This window comes from Rhamphochromis longiceps, linkage group LG3, assembly GCF_057381845.1.
Source record: "Rhamphochromis longiceps isolate RC_006_pf linkage group LG3, R_longiceps_female_GT1.1, whole genome shotgun sequence".
In the NCBI taxonomy this organism is placed as follows: Eukaryota; Metazoa; Chordata; class Actinopteri; order Cichliformes; family Cichlidae; genus Rhamphochromis; species Rhamphochromis longiceps.
The window spans coordinates 11,346,625-11,372,630 of NC_140559.1; the positions used below are offsets into that span (position 1 = coordinate 11,346,625).

General features: G+C 45.2%; 2 protein-coding genes across 4 annotated transcripts in view; both read left to right on the forward strand.

Moving 5' to 3' along the window:
• Positions 1-57: 57 nt before the first annotated feature.
• On the forward strand, positions 58-12,899 carry LOC146672904 (sodium/potassium-transporting ATPase subunit beta-2-like). Of its 3 annotated transcripts, none has more exons than XM_085401572.1 (9): positions 58-2,361; positions 11,089-11,217; positions 11,316-11,420; positions 11,517-11,596; positions 11,680-11,805; positions 11,988-12,047; positions 12,138-12,164; positions 12,321-12,416; positions 12,515-12,899. In XM_085401572.1, exons 1-9 carry the CDS (start codon positions 2,256-2,258, stop codon positions 12,677-12,679), a joined length of 894 nt encoding a protein of 297 aa, XP_085257698.1. In that variant the 5' UTR covers positions 58-2,255; the 3' UTR covers positions 12,680-12,899. The 3 variants fall into 3 exon arrangements, with proteins under 3 accessions (XP_085257698.1, XP_085257699.1, XP_085257700.1); XM_085401574.1 differs by lacking the exon at positions 58-2,361 and adding an exon at positions 2,369-6,903; XM_085401573.1 differs by lacking the exon at positions 12,138-12,164.
• A 7,800-nt stretch (positions 12,900-20,699) lies between these two features.
• The window catches only part of LOC146672905 (uncharacterized), a gene marked incomplete at its 5' end in the record, with an annotated part of 5,602 nt that continues 295 nt past the window's right edge, over positions 20,700-26,006 (forward strand). The window contains 8 exons of the mRNA XM_085401586.1: positions 20,700-21,033; positions 21,118-21,354; positions 21,451-21,600; positions 21,953-22,021; positions 22,178-22,207; positions 22,291-22,332; positions 22,943-23,287; positions 25,309-26,006. The exon at positions 25,309-26,006 is cut by the window's right edge and continues 295 nt beyond it. Of these exons, the coding sequence (XP_085257712.1) occupies positions 20,700-21,033; positions 21,118-21,354; positions 21,451-21,600; positions 21,953-22,021; positions 22,178-22,207; positions 22,291-22,332; positions 22,943-23,287; positions 25,309-25,535 (1,434 nt within the window). The remainder of the gene's footprint in view (positions 21,034-21,117; positions 21,355-21,450; positions 21,601-21,952; positions 22,022-22,177; positions 22,208-22,290; positions 22,333-22,942; positions 23,288-25,308) is intronic.

A 26,006-nucleotide genomic window follows, 5' to 3' on the forward strand; every position in this document is an offset into this window, starting at 1 on the left:
TGTCACGCTCGGTCCTTTTATTTCATTATATCTGTTTCAATAAATGCGTCCCCGCTCTGTGACGGTTCAGACTCGTGTTCTTCAGGAGCTGTAACTGTTAAGAGTTCCCAGCTGCACAGGTTAGGATGATGTGCGGAGCACATGGAGACACAGAGGCTTTTATTTATGCACAGGAAACAGAATTGTGTTATTCATTATGATGAGGATGATGATGGTGTGGCATTAAGAAACATGCAGAATAATCATGATAAGACCAAGTTCCCACAGAGACGAGGTCTGCGTTTGGACCTCAGCACGGCTGTGATAGAAGAAAGTTGGGCTTAAGTCACTGCAGCATAAACACATCATAAATAAACCGTGTTAATAAAGCAGAACACGAAGACCTGTCTGCTCTACTGTGAAGTCGATCTGCAGGTTCAAACACACCTGAGGTACTCCCAGAGAGGATCCAGCCAATCATGTTTCTGGTTTGTGATTGGCTGAGCGGTCGACAGCCGCCGTGGTTAAACAGACTCGGTCTGTCTGGACTCAGACTTGCATCATCCTCTCAGCTGTCACACTGTTTCAAGCTAGTGCACCACTGCAAGCTTAGCTATCGATCACTGATACCAATGCTGATACTTCTAACTTATGTAGGGCAGGCGGTGAGTCGTGACATCATCATCATTTTACCAGTTCTGAACACATTTTAATGATCGCTCAACAACTGGGACTTCACCTTTCCACAGTAGTTACCACAACAAAACGCACCCTTCAGCTTTTATTTTGAAAGTTTTTCTGGGAGATGTTCCTGTCTCTGAAAGACTTTGGTTCAGCTTCTGTTGTTTAAATGTGCTGCAGGCTGCAAATACACGTTTAACACATTTCACTGGTCTTCGTGCTGAACGTAGAGGATAGAAACACAGTATTGCAGTAGCATTGATCCCACACCAGCGTGGTATCAATGCTATGGATATGTGGATCGATCCGCCTGCTCTAACCAGCATGATGTTTCATAAACACTTAGACATACTCTACTTCAGCTCTGTCATGTTTACTGAGCAGAGTGCATGATGGGATACAGCACTCAGGTGGCCGTGAGATTTGAAACTGGACAGACTACAGTGATACTGGTGGAGGCTCTGCAGTCACTGGGAGATCCAGCTGTTTATCTGATCCAGTCATATGATGATAACATGTTTGCTTTAAAGATAAAGCTTTCGTCCTGCAGCTACATCCTACGTCTAGACTGGACTGCTGCACTTCTCTCTGGTTGGGCCTTCAACACCCGTCTCTCCATCGCTTCCAGTCAGTCCACAGTGCTGCTGCAGGTGCTAAAACACCACTGCAGTTTGGCTGATTTATGTTTAAGATTTGTTTTTACGTTTGTAAATGTTATTTTGTCTTTGCTTCAAATACATCACAGTTGCTCTTTGGTCCCATAGCTGGCGTGCTGCACTGGATCACACTGTACGAACTGTTACTCAGATACTTTAAAGAAATAAGACAACATTTTAAAAACACTTTTTGTCAGAGACTTAATAATTTTTGACTGTAAGCTGAACACTGAATACAATCTACGGCAAACATCTACAAACTGAGTAAAGCCAGTGTCGCAGTGGAACTACATTAAATACATCACACTTCAGTAAAGTCGTAGTGTTTAGAAGAAAAACTACAATTTCAGTTTGGATGAATCTGGGTTTGTTATTGCTGATGACATCAGCTGCTCTGTGATCAGCTGCTCTGTGATCAGCTGCTCTGTGATTTACAAGTACAAACAAATATGTAGTCAGCATCATCATAACTAACACATGTATGTATGAACCTGTAGTATTTGTACACAGTGTGTGTAGTGTGTCAGTATAATTATATACTAACCTGTGGTACTTGTACTGTTACTGTCATTTCCTCGGGGATTACTAAATATTCTGATTACAGTTCTCGGGTGTTTCTAATAAACTGGCCGTGTGTGATGACGTCTTCTCAGTCGATCAGCTGCTGGTTATGGTACACGTGAGTGACGTCACGGTCACGTTCCCCCTCGCGGTCTGGTCTATGATGTCACGGTCTGTCAATCCCGCAGAGGGCGGGGTCTCCTTGCGCCGCGATTGGCGAGCCGGGCGGTGACGTCAGCGGGCGCTGAAGGGGAGGGGTTTATCCCGGAGAGCGAGTGTCCGCGCGCTCCGTCAGCCGCATCCTCGTCATCAGGGACTTGGAGAGCCTCCATCATCACCTCGTCTTTCATCACCTCCATCACCTCCGCCAGCTCCATCATGTCCGGCTCTAAGGAGGACGACCGGAAGGGCTCGAGTGAGTGGCGGGATTTCTTCTGGAACCCGAGGACGCACGAGCTGCTGGGCCGGACCGCCGCCAGCTGGGGTCAGTACCACGGTATCCGTGCGCGTCTCCGCGAATCGGTTTGTGTGTTCACGGTATCTGTGAACGCGCACAGCTGATTATTGATTACTGATCGATCACGCGGATCGATCGTGCTAACGGTCCGTTTATCAGCCACACGCTGATCATTGATTGAGCAGAGGGCAGCCGGTTAATCGATAACTAAAGCTGTGGTTTCCAAACTGTGGGGCGGGACCCTCGGGGCAGACAGGATGTTTTAGCTCTGAACTGATGTATTGATTATAATCAATGAGTATTGGAGCTTTGTTAGCAGAGGGCTTACCTGTGAACACCTGCTGAGGACAGCACTAACACACCTGAGCTCCTGATGTCAGCAGGGTGCTCCCACCTGTCCAGGTGTACCTGCCTGTCACAGGTGGGTTGTTAGAGTCGTCCTGTTGTCTGCTCCTGGGCTCACTCACAGCAGAGATCACACACAGAGAGCTTTATTTTCTGACATTGTTTAAGATGAGACCGTTCATATGTTTATAGCACCACAGAACTCTGCACCTCGCCTCCTTTGTCTCTCCACACGTGGGGAGGAGGTGCTGTGAATCTCATTGTACATGCTTACACTGCCTGAGCGTCTGCTTACCTGGATGCATCCAGGTGATCGTCCCAGGCTGTTTCTGATTGGATGAAATCTCTGTTGGTCTGCACCTCGGCTTAAATCTGGTTTGTCTCAGACTGAGTCAGCTGCACCTGAAGAGGTGTGTTTGAGGTCAGGAACAGCTGTTTCCAGCTGTTTCCAGGTGTGTCTGTGAGCTCAGAGCTCCATCCTCAGGTGATCTGTTCCACGGTCCAATCAGCTCGCTGTGTCACAGGTGGACTCAGAGATCAATACAGTCACAGACTTCAGTTACTGATAGTCGATGTGATCAAACATCAGGAGGAACGTCTGTCTGATTCTGTTACAGTGAAGGCTGATAACTGATCACAGCTGATCAATAACCCTGATCAGCTCTGATCGGCTGACTCTCATGACGACCAATACTGAAGCAGTGATGTTGGCAGCCTCTCTCTCTCTGAGTGAGAGTGATGCTTGCTCGCCCTCTGACAGCCATGTCCTGTATGAAGGTCATTCTTTAATGTGTGTGTGTGTTCAGAGTACCATCCAATCAAACTCGTCTGCTTAATCCAGATTAAGACACACTCACTCTCTCACACACACACGGGCAGATATGTTAGTGTGCTCCTGAGGACTCTTAAAGGGACAGTACAACATGTCACTGACTCAGATGGAGGTTGTAGTCACTCTACTGGTCACATGACCATAGGGGGTGGAGACAAAACATCCAGAATCAGGCAGTTAGACCACAGTGAGGTCGCGTTTTTTCAGGAGGGAGCTCAGGAGACGTTCTTGTTAAAATGATCTTCAGCTGGTCCTTGAGGGGGTACCAGTGTTATAGAAGGTTCTAGATTATTCTGAAGGGGAACAAGCTGTGTTTGGACAGAGCTGATGGAGTTCCTGTGGAAGGTCTGTAGGAAGGACGGAGGGGTGGTAGAGCTCTGGGTGGAACCAGTCACCTCAGCTTTATTCACACAGTGAATCAGTGTTCACAGCAGTGACAGTGTTTCTCTGAGCTCCTGTCAGAGGTCAGAGGTCACAGTGAAGAAACACGTCTGCAAGACGTGCACACAGCTCTGCTGTCACTTCAACATAAATGAAGACAGAAAACTAAACAGCAGTGACGTTTGCAGGGTTACTGAAGTTGGGCTAGCCGGTAGATAAAACTTCCCTTCATGTCTAACATTTTCGACATGAAGGGAAGTTTAGAAATCGGCCTGTAATGTGAAAGAGCGTTGGGGTCAGAGTGGCTTTTCTTCATAACTGGTTGCACAACTGCGTGCTTGAAGACAAGGAAGAGTTCATCAAAAGTAAGATACAGGGTCCAATAGTAGTCAGAGCTTCCTTAATAATGCGGGAATGAAGAATGTCATTCAGCGTACTGCAGCTTCTCAAACGATCAATTATTTATTTTAAAGTTGAAAAGGATACGGGCTCAAACTGTTGAAAAGCCATAGAGCATTCAGACTGCCGGCAGATATGGCGCCCTTAGTGCTGAGATCTTATCTATAAAGTAATTTCAGAACCTTTCACAGAGCGCTGGGGAGCATCCCTCTGAGCAGCAGAGCAGGGATTAGAAGATTTTAAATATTAGTAATAATTTCTGACAGAAATGAAGCTTTTGCAGTTTGGACAGTCTTCTGATATTTTGATCGGCAGTTATGCAGGATGTCCAGGGACACCTGGAGTTTGTCTTTTTTACATCTCCTCTCAGCTCGGCGACATTCCCGCCAGAGAGCGCGAGTGGATTCATTCAGCCATGGTTGGTAATTGGCCTTCAGCGTTAAGTCCTTAATGGAGCCACAATGTCTGAAATCGAGGAGCATGTTGAAATAAAGGAGTTAGCAAGTTCATCAACCGATATAGCTGTATTACAGTAGATATCATAAAAAGTAGAGTTAGTAACGGCCGCGGAGAAGCTGGTGATCCGTACATCCGTAATGCACACGTCCAGACTGGATGACAATACCAGATCAAGCGTGTGGCCTTTAACTGGCACTAGAAGGCATGAGCACATCACCCCTGTCCTCGCTAACTTACACTGGCTTCCCGTCAAATATCGCATTGGTTTCAGAATCCTTCTGCTCACTTGTAAAATTCTAACTAACGTGGCCCCTAGCTACCTAACTGATCTGCTTGATCTGTACAACCCAAGGCGAGCACTAAGATCCTCCAGCCAACTGCTCCTAATGCAACCAAGGTCTCGTTTAACAACCAGAGGTGACCGTGCTTTTGCCATTGCTGCTCCTGGACTCTGGAATAATCTCCCAGTCAAAATCCATACATCGGAATCAATTCAATCCTTCAAATCACGCTTAAAACCACACTTGTTTAAATTAGCTTTGAATTTCATTCGGTCTGCACTACACCAACTAAATGCAATTTTAAGTATCATTGTACTATTTGTTTCTTGTTCTGGCCGCATTGCGGTTTTATTGTGAAGCACTTTGATGTACACTAGTCGTTTAAATGTGCTGTAGAAATAAATTTTGACTTGACTATATAATGATGTGCTTTTGATCGCTAGCGACACAGCTATGTTAGCATAACACAGTGAAGCTGGAGGATGAACGCTAACCTTTTTCCACTCAATAACAGTTAGAATGAGGGTTCCTGATGGTTAGAGACAAATGCAATCGCATGGCAGGATGCTGTAAACGGACCAAACTTCAGTCAGGAGAACAACTGAGATAATCCATCCACAATACGAGGTTAGTCATTAATATACTGCAACAACATGGGAATAGAGCAGCTGTGAGAGAATTCAACATTAATGAATCAATGGTACAGAAGTGCAGGAAGCGCAGTTTTTGGCTTTCCTCATGTTCCGAAACGTGAACATAATTTGCAGATGATATTGCTTGCAGCCGCTGCAATGCTTTCAATCAAAACAGGTGCAGCTAGATGACACCATCAACATGCTATATCGTGGTAGAGCGGTATAGTCAAAATCTACTGTTGGAAAGTTGAAAGGCTGTCCCAACTTTTCTGTTTTGGAGGCAGTGAACGCAGCGTACAGTCGAGTTTTAATAGCTCTGCACTGGCTGCAGTGGTTTCTTTCAGAGTCACGTTTATCGGTGTGTGTGCAAACACATACAAGGAATTTGGTTCCGGTTGATGGTGTCTCTGAAGCACCACAGTGTAAAACACAACAACATGTAAACGGCACCAACAAAATAATAATTCTATACACATAAAAAACAGGATTACGGAAATGAATACCACAGAGTGTATAATGTACAATTATATCTAGCAATGTGAAGCAGTGTGACAGGTCAACTGTTTAGGAGGGAGACACCATACCAGACTATGATGGACAGACTCAATGACTGCAGTGTATTTACAAGCTTCCCTCTTCCGCTTTTTCATGGGTGGCACCTTGTACTTTTCACTCTCCTTTTTCCCCCTACCTCACGCTCACACACACATAATTCTGTCATAAACGGTAGTAACCAGACCAAAAAGCAGCATTTCTGTGCTTTTTTTCCTGAGCTGTGATACACTTTGAATTCTAGCCAATCATTTTACGTTTCGAGGATAGTAGGCGGGTCCAGGTACGTACGTTCTTTTAGAGCAGAGCTACAGATTAAAAATGCCCAAGGCGAAGCGGTCAAAGTCTGGCTGTACTTCACAGCAAAAGATGCAAACTCAGCAGCAACAAGTGCTTTAAGCTGATACTGTGATACTGTCAAAGGAGGTAACACCTCAAATCTGATGAAACACCTGGCGACGCATAGCGTTTTTTTTAAAAGCCGAGAAATGCGCCGTATTTGATAGCTTGCTGCGAGACCTCACACCGAGCACATCTACTGCGGGTGTGGTGCCTGTTATCAGCCTGTTATCGGACCCGGAGCAACATCCCCCAAAAACACGAAGAGGAGAGTCCTGGCCCCTAGCCCTGCCAGTGTAGCAGAAATGATGAGGATGATGATGCAGCAGCAGCCGTTCTTCTCTGCGTGAGTAGCTTAATGTTGTTCGTGTGTAATTTACGTTGAGTAGGCTAACCACGTTATTACATTAATGCATGTAAGGTGAACAAGCAAACACCATCATAGCTACATGCGGCTGTCTTCTTGTTTGATGGCAGATGCTCCCTTCACCCTGGCCAAAAAGGCTAAAATGACCAAAGAAAAAGTGGAAAACAGCTGAACATGAGAGGTTTTTGGACCAATTTTGTGTTCTCCATTCTTTAAGCACCGGTTTGAGCACCGTTTGAGCACCGGCACCGTTTCAAAAGTACCGGTTTGGTACTGGTATCGGATAAAACCTAAACGATACCCATCCCTAGCCATGAGGCTACATTCTTTAGCGCTATGCCTGTAAAACTCTGCTCATATTGCATCCATATTAAATCATTTTTTGAATAATTTTAAAAATGTTTCTTCACGTCAATATGTGAGCCGCAAGTGGGGATGACATGGACTGCAGGTGACCTGCAGGCCACAAGTTTGAGACCCCTGGCCTAAGGAAAGCATGTATAATGTAAACAGAATTGGTCCTAGCACTGAACCCTGTGGAACACCATAGTTGACCTTGTGTCTACAAGTCACTAGGGCTGGGCGATATGACCCAAAATTCATATCTCGATATTTTTTAGCTGGATGGCGATATAAGATATATATCTCGATATTTTTTTTAAAGCCATAAGTCAATAACAAAAAGAGAGTTCTTAGTCGCACTGTGTCCCAGATGTCACACGGGCACTTTTATTTACATACAGCGTAGATGTACATGAAGAAATTACTCAAAAATAAAATATCAGCATTTATTAAATAATCATGGTCCATAAATAAAAGAAAACAATGTTGTTTTTGTGCATAACAAAAAGCTCACAATTGTGCAGTCAAAATGTAAACTAACAGACGCTGAGCAGAATAACAAAGAGACAGACTTCACAGCTGCACCACGTCTCTGAACAGGTGCCATTTGTGGTCCTTATACACACACAGTACGTATCACTCCGCGAGGCTCCTCCCCGGTAGCCGTAATCCTCTGACAATCCATCAAGCGGTGCAGCTCTGTAGCTTAGCAAAGTCATATTAGAACATTTTTGACAGATTGCTGAGCGCTGTGTACCACATAAAATCGGTTCGCGGTCAGTAAGAACAACCAGAATTCATACATAAGGCGCACTGTCGAGTTTTGAGAAAATGAAAGGATTTTAGTCCGTGCAGCCCCTCCTGGCTGCATGTCGTTAGCGCGGTTAGCTCGTTAGCGCGGTTAGCTCGCTAACACGTTGACGCCGTCCAGCCCCACGCACGGGGCGATCCGCGGTAACTCGCTAACGGAGATTTTCCGCTTTCATCTTGTCATTGCCTGCAGGTGAAGCTATGGGGGAGGCGGAGTTGTGTTCAGTGAAGGAGAGACGAGGCCGAGTAACGTTGCGTAGAGACAAAAGTGGACGAAAGAGAGGCAAACCTGCGGCTCCACAAGTATAATTATAACGTAACATAGACTATATCGATATAAACGATATTGCCACATCTTATATCTCGTATGAAAATATATCGATATTTTTAAAAAACTCGATATATCGCCCAGCCCTACAAGTCACCAATTTATCCAGACAAATATAACACGGACAGCACTGCCTTAAATCTAACAAGGTAGTACAGAGCTCTTAATGAAACATTAGAAAGCTTATCAGACCAAAATAACTGCACAACCTGGCTCAAAGGATGTGACAAGGAAGAGAGAGACCACACAAAGGCTTAATATGCTATAAGATATTTTAATGGAACAAAGTAAAGAAACCTAAAAACAGATTAAGTGGTGCGACATCCATGGCTGAATGCACCATGTCAGGATAAGTTCTCGATCACCCAGGGAAGCATAAGGAGCGAAGAAGGAGACCTGGATGTTCAGTCAGAGTTTCTTTATAACACACTGGGGACTGGCCTACTAAGGTGTGCTGCATCTGAAACTGGGTCAGCTCCACCAACTAGACACCTGAAAGAGACAGGCGACAGGAAAGCAAGGCTAGCCCACTGGCTGTCGCAGTGAACAGGTAAAACCTCTGTTGGAGTCGCATTCAGGTAGCTGTACAGGGCGTTGACGATGACAACAGTGGGTAGATTATATCCTTAAACTCAGCTCTGCACTTTCAGAAAGACATTTACTGTGATGAAATCAGTGATGGGGGACATACAGGACAGTGAGGACCTGTTTGTTCTCCACCAGTTCTCTGCCACTATATCAGAGCTCTAGACTAACTTTTTGCCAGGGTTGCACCAGTGCGCCGAAATTTTTCAACCGCATCGCTTAACACCGCAGTTTTACATTTGCACTTTTTAGGGGGGGGAATTGAAGTCCATACAGACAATATTGATTTGTAAATTATTAACTAACAAACTTGTGCTTAAAGTGCTTTGTCAATATTGTAGAAAATGTTAAACTTAATCATCACATCGCCTTCTCTGACGACCTGTTTGCTGCTGTCTGCTGCTGAAAGACCGTGGGGAGAGGGGACACTTGGGCAGTGCATTTATTGCAGCATATAATGTGTTTCCTGGATACACTGTGCTTTTTCAGCATTCAAAGATTGATGGCACCGTGTCAGAGCTGGCTATGAATTTCAGACAGATCAGGCCTTAACAAAAAAGTTATCAATCCTTCTTTTCATCTTTTCTTATTACCCACAGCTACATCCACTCCTCTCGGGCCTAGGCTGCTCACTAGGGCTGAGTATCATCACTGATTTCTATAATCCATTCGATTCCGGTTTTCAAAGTCCCGGTTTGATTCAACTTAGCCTCAGACAGTCAGAAATATTATAATTCTGATCATTTATCAGTACTGATACATGTGATGTGATACATCACAGCAGATGCCTTTGAGTGAAAGTAACTGAGAATAAAACACAGAAAAACATGAAGGAGATTTTCCTGGTCTGGCTTTTTATAGCAGATAACCTTAAAAATATTCTACAATGTTCTGCAATTTTGCACAATTTTAAGAAGTTTACATTTCTTCAGTATTGAACAGCAGAAATTTAGGCTTTCTTGGCCGAGGTCATTTAAGTGAAAAAAGAAAAAGACAGCAGCCACAGCGCTGTGAACAACGGTAGACTGGTGGGTAATAAGCGAATGAATGATGCTGAAAACAGATTTGAGACGGGAAATTGTTCCTGAAGTACAGAGAGAGAGCTGTGCAGGAAGTGTGATTTTTATCATGGTGGAAGCAAAACAGCAAAAGTCAGAGGGAATTCATGACGACATCGATCAAATGTGAAGCGCAGTTTGCTGCTTCTTTTGCTGCAGGCTCGGTGGATTTTGGTTGGAGAGACAAAACCTCTGCAGCTCAGAATCAGCGCAAAAAGACGTAAACACAGCGCGGACCGGACGCATCAGGATCGCTGAGCTCCGACAGCGTGTCCGTCTACGGGCCGTCGGGTGAGAAAGCCGAGAAAGACAAAGTTGATTCTGATGCGTCCACTCTGTGTTCACGTCTTTGTGTGGAATCCATTAATGAATCGATATCGCTTTATTCAAGCTACTCACCTCTCTCTTCCACCTGCACTTTCAACTGGACCACGGCCAATCAGAGAGGTCCCGCCCCTGACTATCTCTGATTGGTCTAGTCCACGATAGGGGCATAATGTGTGTCTGTTGTTGACCACACGGAGAGTTGCAGAGATTCTTTTTTTTGTTACCCGAACAGTTGGTCGCACAGGTGCAACCAAACGTTTATTTTAGTCGCACCACTGAAAAATTTGGTCGCATTTGCGACTAAATTGGTCGCACTCTAGAGCCCTGCACTCTAGCATCAGGGTCACCTGCAAGTGTTCCCAGGTGTGGATGAGGACGTTTCGTCTGATGAGGAAATGAAGTGAGCGTGTGATTCTCTCACCTCTGTCTTCTCTTAGTGGTTGGATGATGGCGGCGAGCTTGAGTCTGCCATAGATATTGTCATGTGACCATCAGAGCCCCTCTGAGGTCAGCTGGAATCAGACGATGGATGAAGAGGAACAGAGGCTGAGCAGATTACAGTACCCCCCCCTCCCCCTCACACCGATGACCTACTTCAGTATGAATCGAGGGGTGGGGGAGGGGCTAAGCACAAGAGGATTATAAAGATGACATTAGAGGAGGGAACGGGGAGGGGCATGCTGTGCTCTGAGTAACCATCACCTCCCTCCACAGGGCTGATCCTGCTCTTCTACCTGATCTTCTACCTGTGTCTGGCGGGCATGTTCGCCTTCACCATGTATATCCTGCTGCTCACACTCGACGACTACAAGCCCACCTGGCAGGACCGGCTGGCCACTCCAGGTGAGGACACACCCACAACAGAGAGGGGCGCGGTTTATCAACAGAGGCTCATGAGGCTCAGCTGTGATTGATTAGCGCTGACCTGCTTCCTGTTTCAGGGATGATGATTCGCCCAAAGGGAAACCAGCTGGAGATCACCTTCTCCACCTCAGACACCGAGAGCTGGGACGGCTTCATCCACAATCTCAACTCCTTCCTGTCCCGTAAGAGCCCCGCCTCTTTAACCACTTATCAATATAACTGAAAGGTTACCTGCCCGATTACCTGTCACACCTGTGTCTGTACCTGTGTGTCTGCAGCGTACAACGACAGCTATCAGGTTCAGACCAACGATGAATGCACACCTGACGAGTACTTCATCCAAGAGGACAGCGGAGAGGTACGCCTGTCTGACCTACACCTGTCTGTTTGACCCACACCTGTCTGCCTCACCTACACCTGTCTGACCTGCTCTCTCTGCAGGTGAGGAACAATCCCAAACGTTCCTGTCAGTTCAATCGGACGATGTTGGAGGAGTGTTCGGGGGTTTTGGATCGTTTCTATGGTTACGACAAAGGACAGCCCTGCATCCTCATCAAACTGAACCGGGTATGACCTCTGACCCCCATGTTAAGCCCAGTTACACTCTAGTGTTACTGCAATGAAAATGATTTTGCCAGAGGAAGAAGTGCTTCCTGTCTGTAGGTTTCAGAAAGCGGCCAATCAAAAGAGACTTTTAACCTCAAACCCTCCAATGACATTCTCACGAGCTGTTCTTCTACCTGCTGCAGGTGATCGGGATGTTACCGGGGAAGGAAAGACAGTCTCCTTATGTCACCTGTGCAGCAAAGGTCTGTAAACCTGTCTGTCTGTAAACCTGTCTGTCTGTCTGTCTGTCTGTGGACCTGTCTTCATCTCACCTGTGTCGTCTCCATCCTCAGAGGTACAGAGTGGGTGAAAATGAGTGGGTAAGACCAGCAGACCAGGAAGTAGATCATGATAGAGTCCCTTAGTGCCTCCATCACAGAATCACAGCAGAGTTACGTGTTAGTAACCTCCAGTTACAGGTTATTGAAGCGTATTGACGACCAATCAGAAGTATTGATCAGTGTGTTTGTGTGCAGAGGGAGGACAGCGACAAGATCGGACCTCTGGCTTATTATCCTCCTAATGGGACCTTCAACCTCATGTACTACCCGTACTACGGCAAGAAGGCCCAGGTACTCGCTCAGTATTCACTCAGTGCACACTCATGTACATGTTCAGTACACACAGAGTACTGTACTAATACTGACATGCGATGTGTTTACTGTCTCAGGTGAACTACACTCAGCCTCTAGTGGCCGTGAAGTTCCTGAACGCCTCTCTGAACACAGACATCAACGTGGAGTGTAAAGTGACCTCCAACACGCTCGCCGCCGGCAGTGACAGGGACAAGTTCGCCGGACGCGTCTCCTTCAAACTCCGAATCAACGACAAATAGACACACACACTGACACAGACACACACGCACACACACGCACACACAAACACGTGAAAGCTGCACTCATCCAGATGTTTCCACTTCCTGTCACAGCCTCACACTGACCAGCTGTATTTTATATTTCCATGTTGTGTTCACTGACCATGATGACGATGCGTTCACTGACCAGGGTCATGATGCGTTTACTGACCATAATCATGATGCATTCAGTGACCATGATGATGACGATGCGTTCACTGACCAGGGTCATGATGCATTCACTGACCAGGGTCATGATGCGTTTACTGACCATAATCATGATGCATTCAGTGACCATGATGACGATGCGTTCACTGACCAGGGTCATGATGCGTTCACTGACCAGGGTCATGATGCGTTTACTGACCATAATCATGATGCGTTCACTGACCAGGGTCATGATGCGTTTACTGACCATAATCATGATGCATTCAGTGACCATGATGACGATGCGTTCACTGACCAGGGTCATGATGCGTTCACTGACCAGGGTCATGATGCGTTTACTGACCATAATCATGATGCGTTCACTGACCAGGGTCATGATGCGTTTACTGACCATAATCATGATGCATTCACTGACCAGGGTCATGATGCGTTTACTGACCATAATCATGATGCATTCACTGACCATGATGACGATGCGTTCACTGACCAGGGTCATGATGCATTCACTGACCAGGGTCATGATGCGTTTACTGACCATAATCATGATGCATTCACTGACCATGATCGCGATGCGTTCACTGACTGTTTAAAGTGTCTGTTTCTCAGTGGATTCCCTGGTAGTTGTAAACACACAGTTTCTTTCTCTGATAGGACCCCTCGGTGCAGCTTTAACTCAGACACACCCACCCTCAAACCGACCAATCCGCACGCACACATAGTCTGATGTCACTGCCACTGGAGGCCGGTGACAGGCCAGTGTTCACCTCCATGGTGGATCAGTCTGCATGAATCAAAGAGAGAATTATTGATCCCTTAATGTACACTTTATTGATTGTTTATTTATTTGTTTGTTTACGACGTGTTTGTTTACACTGACATTCTTTAACTAAAGTCAGAGATGAGACATGTGAACACAGAAACACTCTGACATCGACCAATCACAGTAATTAATGACCTCATAGTCAGGTGACTGATCAATCAGCCAGTCTGGAGTCAGTTCTCAATTCTCTGATAATGAACCACATCTTCTACATCATTCCCAGTCCAGAAACCACAAACCAGTTCACTAACTGGTTTGTCTTATCGGCCATGATAAATGTCTCCTCGTTTGTTGCCACGGAAACAGCTGAACTCACAGCCAATCGGAAGCTAGCTTTAGTTTCCATTCCCGCAGCTTTAGTGTGATGATGTCACCTCGTTTCTTCTTTTCCTTTTTGTGTGGCTGCAGCTGATTGGCTCCTTAGTTAGAAAATCAATTAGTGCTCACCTGGGTGAGTTAGGTTAGTTAGTTAACGAGGTAGGAAGTCGTTAATGTTTGCTTTTGTTTGTTATTTATTTGTTTGTATGTGTGTTTCTGTTTCCACCATGGGGCTGAGCATGACAACACACACACACACACACACACACACACACAGTCAGTGTCCTCAGCTCCGTCGGGGAAACACCCCCACTTACCTGTACTCCTGTCCACCAATTGTCTTCCTTTAAAGAAAGGGCCTGGCCAATCAGAGGTTCCCGCTGTATGATGTCATCTACTGCTACCTGCTTGTAACTGGTTGATTTCTCCTGCCTGAAAATGTCCTTGTGTTCAAACAGCGAATAAAAAAAAGCAAGAAATTAAACAACAAAAAACTACTTATGTGTATTTCATTGGGGGGGGCGGGGGGTCTCCTGGATGCAGTGAACACATCACTGCATCACCTGTGCAGTGATGTGTTCCTGAGGATGTTGTCATGGAGACGAGCATCTTCCCGGAGGATGGGTGAGTTTTCTGTCAGTGCTGAGACTGTTTCATGTGTTTTACATAAGAGCCTCAGTTATATAAGAGCACGAGTTATAGACAGAGGTGAGCCGTGAGCCCTCTGCTGGTCACAGCCATGCATCACAACCAGACGGCCCATTATAACTACATGTCACTGTGACCAACACTGCCACCTGCTGACAACCCTGCAGTACTGCGTCTTCACAAACAACAAGCACTTTGATATAATGTTTTTAAGACAGTAGTGTATCCATGGTTACCATGACTGTGTAGCCATAAACCTGAAGTTGACAGGGTAACCACACATCCTGTAGTCAAACAGGTTACATGAACAGCTACCTGTAGTGGGTTATTAAAGGTGAGCCACAATTTGCTCACAGAGTCAGATCACAAAACAAGTTTGGCAGTCGAGCGATGATGCAAAGATACTCAGTAAACAAAACTATTTTAACAATCTCCATGGAGACGGGGACAGTGACGACTAGGGGAGGGAAGGTCCATTTCCACGACATCAGGACAGCTACAGTATCTGAAGCTTGGATCAAACACAGAATAACTCATCGAGCCATTATCAACGAAACAACCTGGTCATTTGCGAACAGTTTATTAAGTTCAACTTCACAAATCCAATAATTTTGACTGCCTTCTTTTCTGTTCGAATTTCTAAAACTACACGTACCATCTGTCTAGCTCTTGAATAAACCTTAAATACCTGCAGGACTCTGTTAAGGTCTAGCTCCGTGCTGGGATGTTTCCTGGAGTCTGTGGAGGTGGTTGGTGAGAGGAGGATGTTAGTAAAGCTGACATCCATCATGAACAACCCACATCACCCACTGCATGAGTCTGTGAGTGGGCTGAGCAGCTCCTTTAGTCAGAGACTGAAACACCCTCGCTGCAGGAAGGAGCGCTTTCCCAGATCATTCATCCCAACAGCAGTTAGACTCTATAACTCCTCAATCACGATGTCATAAGTCACTGGACACTGAACATCCACGGTCACCACTTCATGCATAATGGACCTTCATGTGTACGGACATGTGCAGGTATATGTCTGTATATGTATACATATGTATATTTAGTGTGTACATGTCTATACATAGGAATAGTAGTGGTACAATAGTTATGTTAAGCTATATAGTTTATGTCCTGCATATTTCCAACCATATCCATAATCACATACTGTGTATGTATCTTATCTTATACCAATCACTCAAACTGTACCTGTAATACAAATAAAAGTAAGGGTAGTGGAACCCCTGGTTTCTATTACAAAAGTAATATAGAGAGAAACATGTTGATTCTGCATTTGGGACTGAACATTAATCATGGTTCTGGTGTTAAAGGTATTAATATTAATGAGATTAATGGGATTACACAGCTTTAACTCAAATGACAGATGACTGTTTAAGAAGTACAGGTGGTTGGAGTGGTACTGATGGATGTAACTGATGACAATTTATTGTTAAAAACCATTTTAGAATCTGATGGTTTAATCAGTTTGCATGGTTATGGACGAGGAGTTATGGATGACTTTTGTTCCCTGTGTCTCCTTTGTTAGATCACAGGTGTTGAACTCCAGGCCTCCAGGGCTGGTGTCCTGCAGGTTTTAGACGTGTCCTGGATCCATCAACATGTCTTGAAGTTCTCCAAAGGCCTGGTAATGAACTAATCATTTGATTCAGGTGTGTAAAGAGGGTGTGTAGAGAGCGTGAGATCTAAAACCTGCAGGACACCGGGCCTCCAGGCCCTGAGTTAGATTATGTTCAGCTGTGTTCCCTCCTATGTTTTGGTCCCTCGTTTGCCCTCCTGTGTATTTATGTCTTCGCCTCCCTCGTTGTTGTTTTTCCCTGTATGTTTAGTTTACATTCCTGTATGCAGTATCTCCAGCACTCGGGCAGTAAGGCTGTTTTTGAGTTCAAGTCCTGTCTGCGAGTCTGCATAGGGTCCAATCTTGCCTGCTTCACAGCCAGTTCATGACAATATCAATGGCCTTTTTACCTGGATAAATAAAGGATTAATAACCTAACACTGAGGAAGGGTTAATATAGTCTTAGATTCTCAGGTGCAATCAGTAGTTAAATGGATATTACACATATTTTGAATGTGTCTCACCCTCATAAAACATTTGGTTCCAATTACACTGTGAATCTAGTTTTAAAGGTTTCTATTGAACATGTGTTTGTTGGTCCACGAAACCAGGCTGTAATCTTACACAGTAAATTATCCTGGACAGAACATGTTATTATGATTACTACTAGAACGTACAATCATGTTGATGTGCGAAGGTTTTGACCCAAATGATATTTTAAGGTAAAGATCCAAAGAAAACAGACTAAAAACACAGGAAGAAACCTGCAGCAGAACCAGGCTCATGGAGGGGCGGGGCCATAGTGAGCAGATGGTGGTTCCCAGTTTGTGACTGTTGGTGTCACACCACATGAAACACTGGGGCTCTCACTTGGTGTTGGCTCTCTCTGCGTTAGAGTGTCCCTTCCTGTTCCTGTTACAACACCCAGTGGTGTTTTTGTGTAGCTTACCTGCATTGCAATTTAATTAAAAACTTATAGAGAACTTCTTATTTCATAGTGTAATCCTCACGTGCTTCATCCAACGCAAACCTGCTGTTTACTCACTTGATCTTACTTTATCTTTATCTTTAATTATATTTAGCTTAGCTTAGCTTTTAGCTGACATGTAGGCTATTTGTAGCTCTGGAGTCCAGGATCACTGAACCGGAGACTCGGTTTTGCAGGCCTAAAAACCTGATAGCCAGGCCTGTGTAGCCCGTGCAGCCGAAGGTAGCATAGGCCCTGTTAGCTGTCCCCCAACAGACTGTCCCGAACAGCCGGCGAAACAGGACAGCTGGTGACAGTGAGGAGCAAACATAGTCTTAAACAGAAGCCCCTGGTACACCACCAATTATTAGCAAGTCCAGCATAGTACTGAGTCGTGCTCTGGACATGAAGACAGCAGCAGCAGCTTTTTTTTTTTAACTTGGGCTGAGCTGAGCTGATCTTATCAGCAGTTTCTCTTCTGCCTTCAATAGATCTTAGCTACAGAAGAAGACACAAACTGTACAGACCACAACTTCATCTTTTTGGGGTATTTTTGTTTTTTTGCAGATGTGTGAAACAGCCAGAGAGCATCAGCCTGTCAGTGACGAAGTGTTTCATCCACTGACAGATCAGTAGCTCTGGAGCGCCATCAGCTGGATTGAAAGGGTTAACCAGAGCTGGATGAGTGTGTGTGGATGGCTGCAGAGTCAGTGTGTCCTCTCTGAGCTTCATGGAGCTGTGAGAGGGACAGCTGGGACACTTTAGGAAGGACCTCTGTGAGCCGGACACACAGCTGACGTGACAACAGGAAGTGATGAAACTGGAGCCCGAGGCATCTCTCTGCTGCTAAGACCGCACGCCTTCAGTTGAAATCCAGACACCATGAAGACGGCTCCTCTGCTCCTCCTCCTCGATGAGTCCTTCACTCAGTTATTGGATCAGAGTGTGAGACGAAACACAGCGGACCTCTGAGCAGGTCCTGTTGGAGGGTTTCAGTGGTCACTTTGTGTTACAGCACAGCTGACAGTAAACAGTCCTTCATGTACTCTGACTCCATGGATGGAAACAGATTCTGTGATATGTGAAGATCATGTGAGTCATTGGCTGATGTCTGTGTGTGTTTCACACAGTGCCGAGGCTTTCATCCTCCTTAATGAGCACAGTCTCCTTCCAATCCAACAACCTATTCTGAAGTGTGTCCCACTGAGGTGATCGGCCTCCCCTCCCCTTCGTTCCAGGACTACTCTGAAAGTGGTCACATACAAGGACTCACATAGAAATGAGAGAAAGATCCATGGAGCATGTCCAAAGTAAAACCTGGAAAGATGATCATAAACAGAACTGTTGTTCAAGAACACTTTAAAAAATTATACCAAAGTCTTGCTTCATGATAAAAAACTATAAAAAAAATATGAGGGGTGGCTTTTGCACAATGCTGAAAATAAATAAATTAGTAACTGACATAAATTAACATCAGCTAATCATTGAATCCTCCCTTAGTTATGCTGCAATATGTGTAGGCTGCTGGGGGATTCCCATGATGCACTGGGTGTTTCTTCTTCACTCACTATGTATTAACAGACCTCTCTGCATTGAATCATATCTGTTATTAACCTCTGTCTCTCTTCCACAGCATGTCTTCATCCTGTCTTCCTTCTCTCACCCCAACCAATCACAGCAGATGGCCCCGCCCCTCCCTGAGCCTGGTTCTGCCGGAGCTTTCTTCCTGTTAAAAGGGAGTTTTTCCTTCCCACTGTCGCCAAAGTGCTGCTCATATGATTGTTGGGTTTTTCTCTGTATCTATTATTGTAGGAGCTACTGTACAATATAAAGGTCCTTGAGGTGACTGTTGTTGTGATTTGGCGCTGTGTAAATAAAACTGAACAGATTTTATTTGATTAACATCTAATTACAGACAAAAGACTCGTCTATTGAGCCTATACTGTATAACAAGGTTATTGTCAATGATAGGTTTGTAGCATAAACCTATTCGCTGGAACGTTAAGACAATATAATTACACTGCAAAGCAAGACACAAGTAGGCAAGCTTCTTCATGTTTCTCGTGCACGGGAGAGAACCAGACAAACGCCGTTCCTTCGCTTGACCCCAGTAGCTCTCGTCCGTCCTCCCGTAACACTGTCCTTTTATTGAGGTTACATGAATATGCATAGGTTCATTAACATACGACGTATACATACAAACAAAGAGTACCTTGCCTGTGTGTGTGTGTGTGTGTGTGTGTGTGTGTGTGTGTGTGTGTGTGTGTGTGTGTGTGTGTGTGTGTGTGGCTGATCAAAGGGTCAAACATCCTTGGTCAGGAAGAGGGTAGACTAGACCCCCCCCGGTGAGGAAGTCCAGCAGTTCATCTAAACAGAAAAGCACTTAGACTAGAACAGACGTAGCTACGTTAATCCTACCATAAAACAATTAAAACAAGATGCGACCTCTTCCCGTGCTCCCAGGATGTAGGTGTGCATTCTAGTGTGGAATGCACACCAAGCCTCTGTAGCCTGTTAAAGATCACACAACTTATCACTACACAATTGATTATACACCTCTAAGCATCTATGGTTAAATATTTCTAAGCATAAATAACAATCAACAATACAAACTCTAACAGTCGTAGAACTTGTAACGTTGGGTTGTGTTCAGTGGTTGAGAGGAGGCGGTAGAAACCAGGATAGTAGGAAGAATACACGATCACACTGGTACTGAGAACTTCCCAGTTGAACGGCTGCTGCTTATCAAACATGACAGACAGTGTTCTGTAATGTTGCAAAGTTTTCTGGAGAGGTAAAACATATAAAGTCCGTCTTTCTCCATGTATTTGCGTGCAAGCACGTTGCTCCCATAAATCACAGAGAGGGCAGTGGCGCACACTAATGACATCATAAACCCTCGACATTAAAGAGACACCACACCACTGTGACTGCTACAAACTGCTTAACCAAACTTTTGGTTGTTCAGGAAACAGTTTGCCAGTCACAGGTTTTAACTTGTTCCATGACGTAAATTGTACAAAGTAAGAAAAAACAGGTTTTCCTGGACCCCACCTGTTACTAAATACCTGGCAGGTCCCCAGACAGCTGTTGCTATTGTCTATTTTGTCTGATTGATCACTTAAAGTGAAAATGTGGTTTAGATCCTTTTGCAGGTAATGCCTGATTTTTTTTTCAGTGCTGTAGAACAACCAGAAAGGATGGTTCCCACAAAGCATGTTCTGGTCATGTGTCCCTACAGTGTAACAAAGACAAGGATAGGTGTGTGTTATAATGATGTGTATGTGTTACAGGTGTGTGTGTGGACGTCTGCCACAGTATGTTAGTGTACACCTCTGTGGACGTGAGAAAAAGCTCAAGTCTGTGGATTGTCCTCCTGTTGCAGGTGTGTGTGTGCTGCTGCTGTCTGCACCTGTTTCTGCAGATGAGGAGATGAAGTGAAAACAATCAGTGAGACTCCAACAAGAACACAAATACATTTACTCTGTGTGTGTGTGTGTGTGTGTGTGTGTGTGTGTGTGTGTGTGTGTGTGTGTGTGTGTGTGTGTGTGTGTGTGTGTGTGTGTGTCCTCCAGTGTCTCTGTCTGTCAGTCCAAACCTTCAGCAGGTCTTCAGCAGATCTTCTTCAGTGTCTCTGAGTTGTGTTGATGATGGACAGACAGCTGATGGATGGACAGTGAAGGGGAGCAGAGGAGGACCCACTGAGGACTGTGGAGCAGCTGCAGCTTCAAGCTTTGGGCAGTTTAATAGTTCCTCCTGCATCCTCTCACCTCTCACCCAGTCAGACTCTGCAGCTTACTGGTGTGAAACCAGTTCTGGACAGAGTGATCAGATCAACATCACTGTAACTGGTACACAAGCTGCTTCATCTGCTGCTGCTACAACATCTGGACGTTTCTCTGCTCTCATTAACTCTGTTTGTCTCTGTTTGTCAGTTAAAGGTGTGATTCTGCTGATCCCGGCCCTTCCTGTGTGGACAGGAAGTGATGTCACTCTGCAGTGCAGCAATGGGAAAATAGCTGCAGCTTATTTCTTCATTAAAGGGAGTCCACTTGAACATAATCCTAAACCAAAGCACATCCTCACTAAAGTCCAGCGGTCTGATGAAGGTCTCTACTCGTGTTATACTGATATTCATGAACGTTCTCCTCAGAGCAGACTGAGGGTCAGAGGTCAGGACACTAACATCACTTCCTGTTTATAGATACAAACCAGCCTGGTGACCTGATAATGAACTGACTGAACAATCTTCATAATCTCTCCTGTAGATTCTCCTCCCAGTACAACCTCTCCTCTTCTTCTCGCTACTCCCTCCTCTTCCTCTCCACACTCTTCCTCCTCCCTTCCTCTTTATCTCCTGGTCCTCCCTGTAGTCCTGGTCCTGGTTGGAGGTGTGGTTCTGTGGAGGAAACAGAGAGGTATGTCTCACCTGGACTAACCAGGTAACCCCTTTAACCCGAGGCTCTCTGAGAGTGACAGTCAGACTTTACATTTGATGACCTACTTCCTGATTCTAACCGAGATGATGCTCAGAGCTGCCAGCTAAGCTCCACCCTCCATTAAGCTTCGCTCATTCTGGAGGTGAAGGTGTTTGTAATGGTCGTGGTCAGCTTTAGTTGACATTTATCTGGTTTCACATAGATGATGGTTCAGCTGGAGACTCTGGAGTCACATCTTCATCTCTTCACAGAGCAGCAGATTCAAATTAAGGATTTCATGAAACTTTTCGGTCTGAGCTCAGAAATGCTGATGTTTCTCTGTGTGATGTAGGAGGTCGGGGAGCAGACCTGTGGAGCTGTGGAGGTGACGGCTGTCTGAGACGGAGCGTCTGCCTCTGCTGTGAGTCTCCTTCATGTTTCTCCACATGTATTATCTGTGTTTCCACCACTGGAGGGCGCTGTGGGTTATTGATGTGTGGGAACAGCCAATCACTGCAGGCTGAATGCTTCTCTTTGGTCATGTGACCATTTGATCTCTGATCAGTGCGTTCTTCAGTTTCAGGCCTGTTTCTGCTGACTGCTGCAGGTGAGCTGATGTTCCTACACCTGTCTGTCCTCATCATGACCTCTGACCTTTGGTGACCTTTAGTGACCTCTGTCCTGTTGCAGGTGTGTGTGTGCTGCTGCTGTCTGCTCTGACCGTTTCTACAGGTGAGTTGAAGGTAACGGGAACTCTGAGGTGATGTAGGTGCTCTGTGGTGGCTGCTCCATCATCATGTCTAACAATCCTCGGAGTCATGAAACCGCCGCTTTTTCTTCTCTCCTTTATCTGACTCACCGTTTAAAGCTGATAGGCTGGCAAATAAAGCTTCTCTGTTCTTGTACTTGGATCAGCTGATCAGAGGAAGACACAAAATAATGTTCACTGCTCAAGCTACATTTCTCCTTTAATGTATTGATCAGATTTATATATGAATTATATCTTTGATTAGGAGTAAAGATGATTTATGACTAGCACATATAGAAAAAAGCTGTTTTAGCACTCTGATCATCTTTAACAGAAAAGGATGGATGTTGGGATCTTCTCTAGTCACAGGCTGGAAATTTGCCCTGCATGATGAGTCGTGTGTTTCCAGCAGCAGGGTCTGAAACTGCAGTTAAAGTTCTGAGACTCCGCCCATAATGACCTAAAACCATGTGTGATTTAGATGCTACACATCTATCCTTCAGTATCATCTCCTCGTTCACCTCTGGAGTTCTTCTGTCCTGCAGCTTCATTTCATTGTACTCGATCACACCTGCTTCATGTTTCTGTCCTCAGACTCCCAGCATGCCCCAGGGGTGGAGGTGTTTGAGAGGGCGGAGTCTGTCCTGCTGTCCTGTCAGGTACCAGCTGATGTTTCCAGGAGTGCCACACCAGGAGTGAGGGACCGCGATGAGTTGAAGGTCCCAACAGTCCACATACGTCTGCAGAGCGGAGTAGATCTTAAAGATCAGAACCATCGCTGCTTCAGTCGAACATCGATGAGAGTCGACGCTCTGCAGACTGGAGACCTCAGCCTCACTCTGAGAAACCCCACAGTCTCTGACAGTGGTAACTACATCTGCACCACCCGCAGGGCTGGAGACGATCTGAAGAAGATCCATGTACAGCTGAAGGTCAAAGGTCAGTGGGGAAGATCCAAATCCAATTTATTTATACAGCACATTTAAAAACGGAAGGTTTGCCCAAAGTTTTGTACAGAAACAAAGGAGTTAAACACAAGATAAAACCATGACGCTCACATAAAAATATAATAACACACATAATAAACATATCAACTCACACCAGTCTGAACCTTTCAAAAAAAGGAGTGTGTCTAATATTTAAAGGCAACGTATTCCAACGTTTGGGGGCCATAATTGAAAAGGCTCGTTCTCCTCTACTTTTTGGTCTAGATTATTGGACAACCAAAAGCAGCTGGTCATAAATATAAATCATTATAAATCAGCGTTAGCACTTTGAAATTGATTCTGTCATGAACAGGAAGCCGACGAAGAGAGAACAGGATAGATGTTACACGTTCATGCCTGTGAGTACCAGCCAAGAGGCGGGCAGCAGCATTTTGAACAAGCTGAAGATGTGCAATAGATCCTTGGCTCAATACAACATAAAGTGCATTACAGTAGTCAAGCCGAGTTGAAATAAAGGCATGTATTACCTTCTCCATGTCACGTCTTGACAAAACTGGCTTCAGCTTTGCTATTTGCCTCAACTGGAAAAAGCTTTTTTGCAACACAGAACTAATATGTTTGTTCAATTTAAAATCTGAGTCCATAATGACTCCCAAGTTTGTCATATGCTGTTTAACATAAGAGTCACACCACCCACAATTCCCAGGCGGGTTGCATGAAATATTATTAGGTCTAAATACAGTCACCTCAGTTTTACTCTCATTGAAACTCAAAACGTCCAGAGCCATCCAAGCTTTGACATCTTCAAGGCAGTTCAAAAGGATTTGGATGGAGCCTGGGCCATTTGGTGCTAAAGGCAGATAAATTTGGCTGTCGTCTGCGTAGACCCCAAAGGGAGCAGGTATAATGAAAAAAGAAGAGGGCCAAGGATTGAGCCCTGGGGCACCCCACAAGAAAGGAGGGCTGGTGGACTCAAAATGTTCAACTTTAACACTAAACGTTCTGCACCTCAAATATGAGCAAAGCCAATCCAGTGCTGCACCTTTGATGCCAACCAGGTGTTCCAAACGAGAGATAAGAATATCGTGGTCAACAGTGTCAAACGCTGCAGTAAGATCTAAACGCACCATGATCACAGGACTTGCACAATCATTTTCTAAAAGATATAATTAAAAACACGTAAAAGTTCTGTTTCAGTGGAGTGTAGATGTTAAAAAACAGACTGAAAAACCTCCATGATACCATTAGCATCTAAAAACTTATTCAGTTGGTTACAAACAATTTTTTCCAATTCTTTGAAAGGAATGAAATCTTTGAAATGGGTCTAAAATTTGAGCAAACTGAAGGATCAAGGCCAGGTTTAGTTGACATGGTTTTTAATAAAGGGTTTACAATTGCATGTTTAAAACCATCAGGAACCACACTGGAAGTAGTACGGCTATCACTCTGACCAATGACTCGAATGTCAGATTAGAGAGAAGCAAGCACAAACAGACAAAACAGACTCTGACTCCTCCTCTGTGTCCTCCTAATGACTCCTCCTCTGTGTCCTCCCTAATCATGCCTCCTCTGTGTCCTCCTCTCTATCGTCCTCTGTGGCTGTATCCCAATCCAGGGTCTGCAGCCTCAACGGTCCTCAAGGGCCGCGTACTCAAAGACCGCTAAGGCCGGAAGTGCAAAGCTTGTGAAATGGGACGGTCTATCCTCCTCCTGACTCCGATGTATCCTTCTCCTAACTCCTCCTCTGTCTCCTCCTAATGACTCCTCATCTGTCTCCTCCCTAATCACGCCTCCTCTCTATCCTCCTCTGTGTCCTCCTCCTGACTCCTCCTCTGTCTCCTCCTAATGACTCCTCCTCTGTGTCCTCCTCCTGACTCCTCCTATGTATCCTTCTCCTGAGTCCTCCTATGTATTTTCCTCCTGACTCCTCCTCTGTATCTTCCTCCTGACTCCTCCTATATATCCTCCTCCTGACTCCTCCTCTCTATCCTCCTTTGTGTCCTCCTCTTTCAGCTCCTCCTCCTCCCTGTGAGTCTGTGCTGAGACTCGTCTGCCATCTAGTGGTCTTCTGTCCGTACTGCATCTCCACTGGTCTGCTGCTGTCCATCTGTTGGAGCAGGAAGACACCGAACAAACCGGCCGTCTCCATGGAGATGAGCCAGTGTGATGGAGGAGGTCAGGGACTGGCTGAAGATGGTGATGATGTCACTGCTGATGTCACCACTGAGCATGCCTTCTGAGCTGCAGACTGACAGCATCTGCAGTATTTCTGTATCTTGGTTCCTCTTTTGCTGTGTTGGAGAAAAGTTCTAGTGTTTACTGTCAGTATGTCTTAGTGAGGTTTGAGTTTATCGCTTCATCCCTGTTTCCTGTGTAAGTCTGTCCTCTGTGCATGTCTCTTAAGTCATGTGTCCTCTGTCTGTATTGTGCCTCCTGTACATTCTCCCAGTGCATCATGTGCGTCTCCTCCCGTTGTCCTCCAAGTTCGTCTAGTTCTTCCGTTCTTCCCTCCCGTCTCCTGTGTCATGTTGTGTGAATTAGTGTTTCCTGTTTTACTTTGACAGTGTCACGTCCTGTGTTCAGTGTGTATAGCTTTGCTTCCTGTGTGTCGTCAGGTCCACTCTCCCTAATGACCCTTGTGTGCTTATGTTGTGTCTGTTTTCCTCTGTCAGGTTGCCTGTTTCCTGTGTCTCTCACGTCATGGTCTAGTT

Bases quoted from the DNA above. Each gene is read 5' to 3' on its own strand.
- LOC146672904 (XM_085401572.1), top strand. From the start codon at position 2,256: ATGTCCGGCTCTAAGGAGGACGACCGGAAGGGCTCGAGTGAGTGGCGG. The intron at 11,421-11,516 runs GTAAGAGCCCCG...GTGTGTCTGCAG, and splicing joins TCTCAACTCCTTCCTGTCCC to CGTACAACGACAGCTATCAG. The intron at 12,417-12,514 runs GTACTCGCTCAG...TTACTGTCTCAG, and splicing joins ACTACGGCAAGAAGGCCCAG to GTGAACTACACTCAGCCTCT.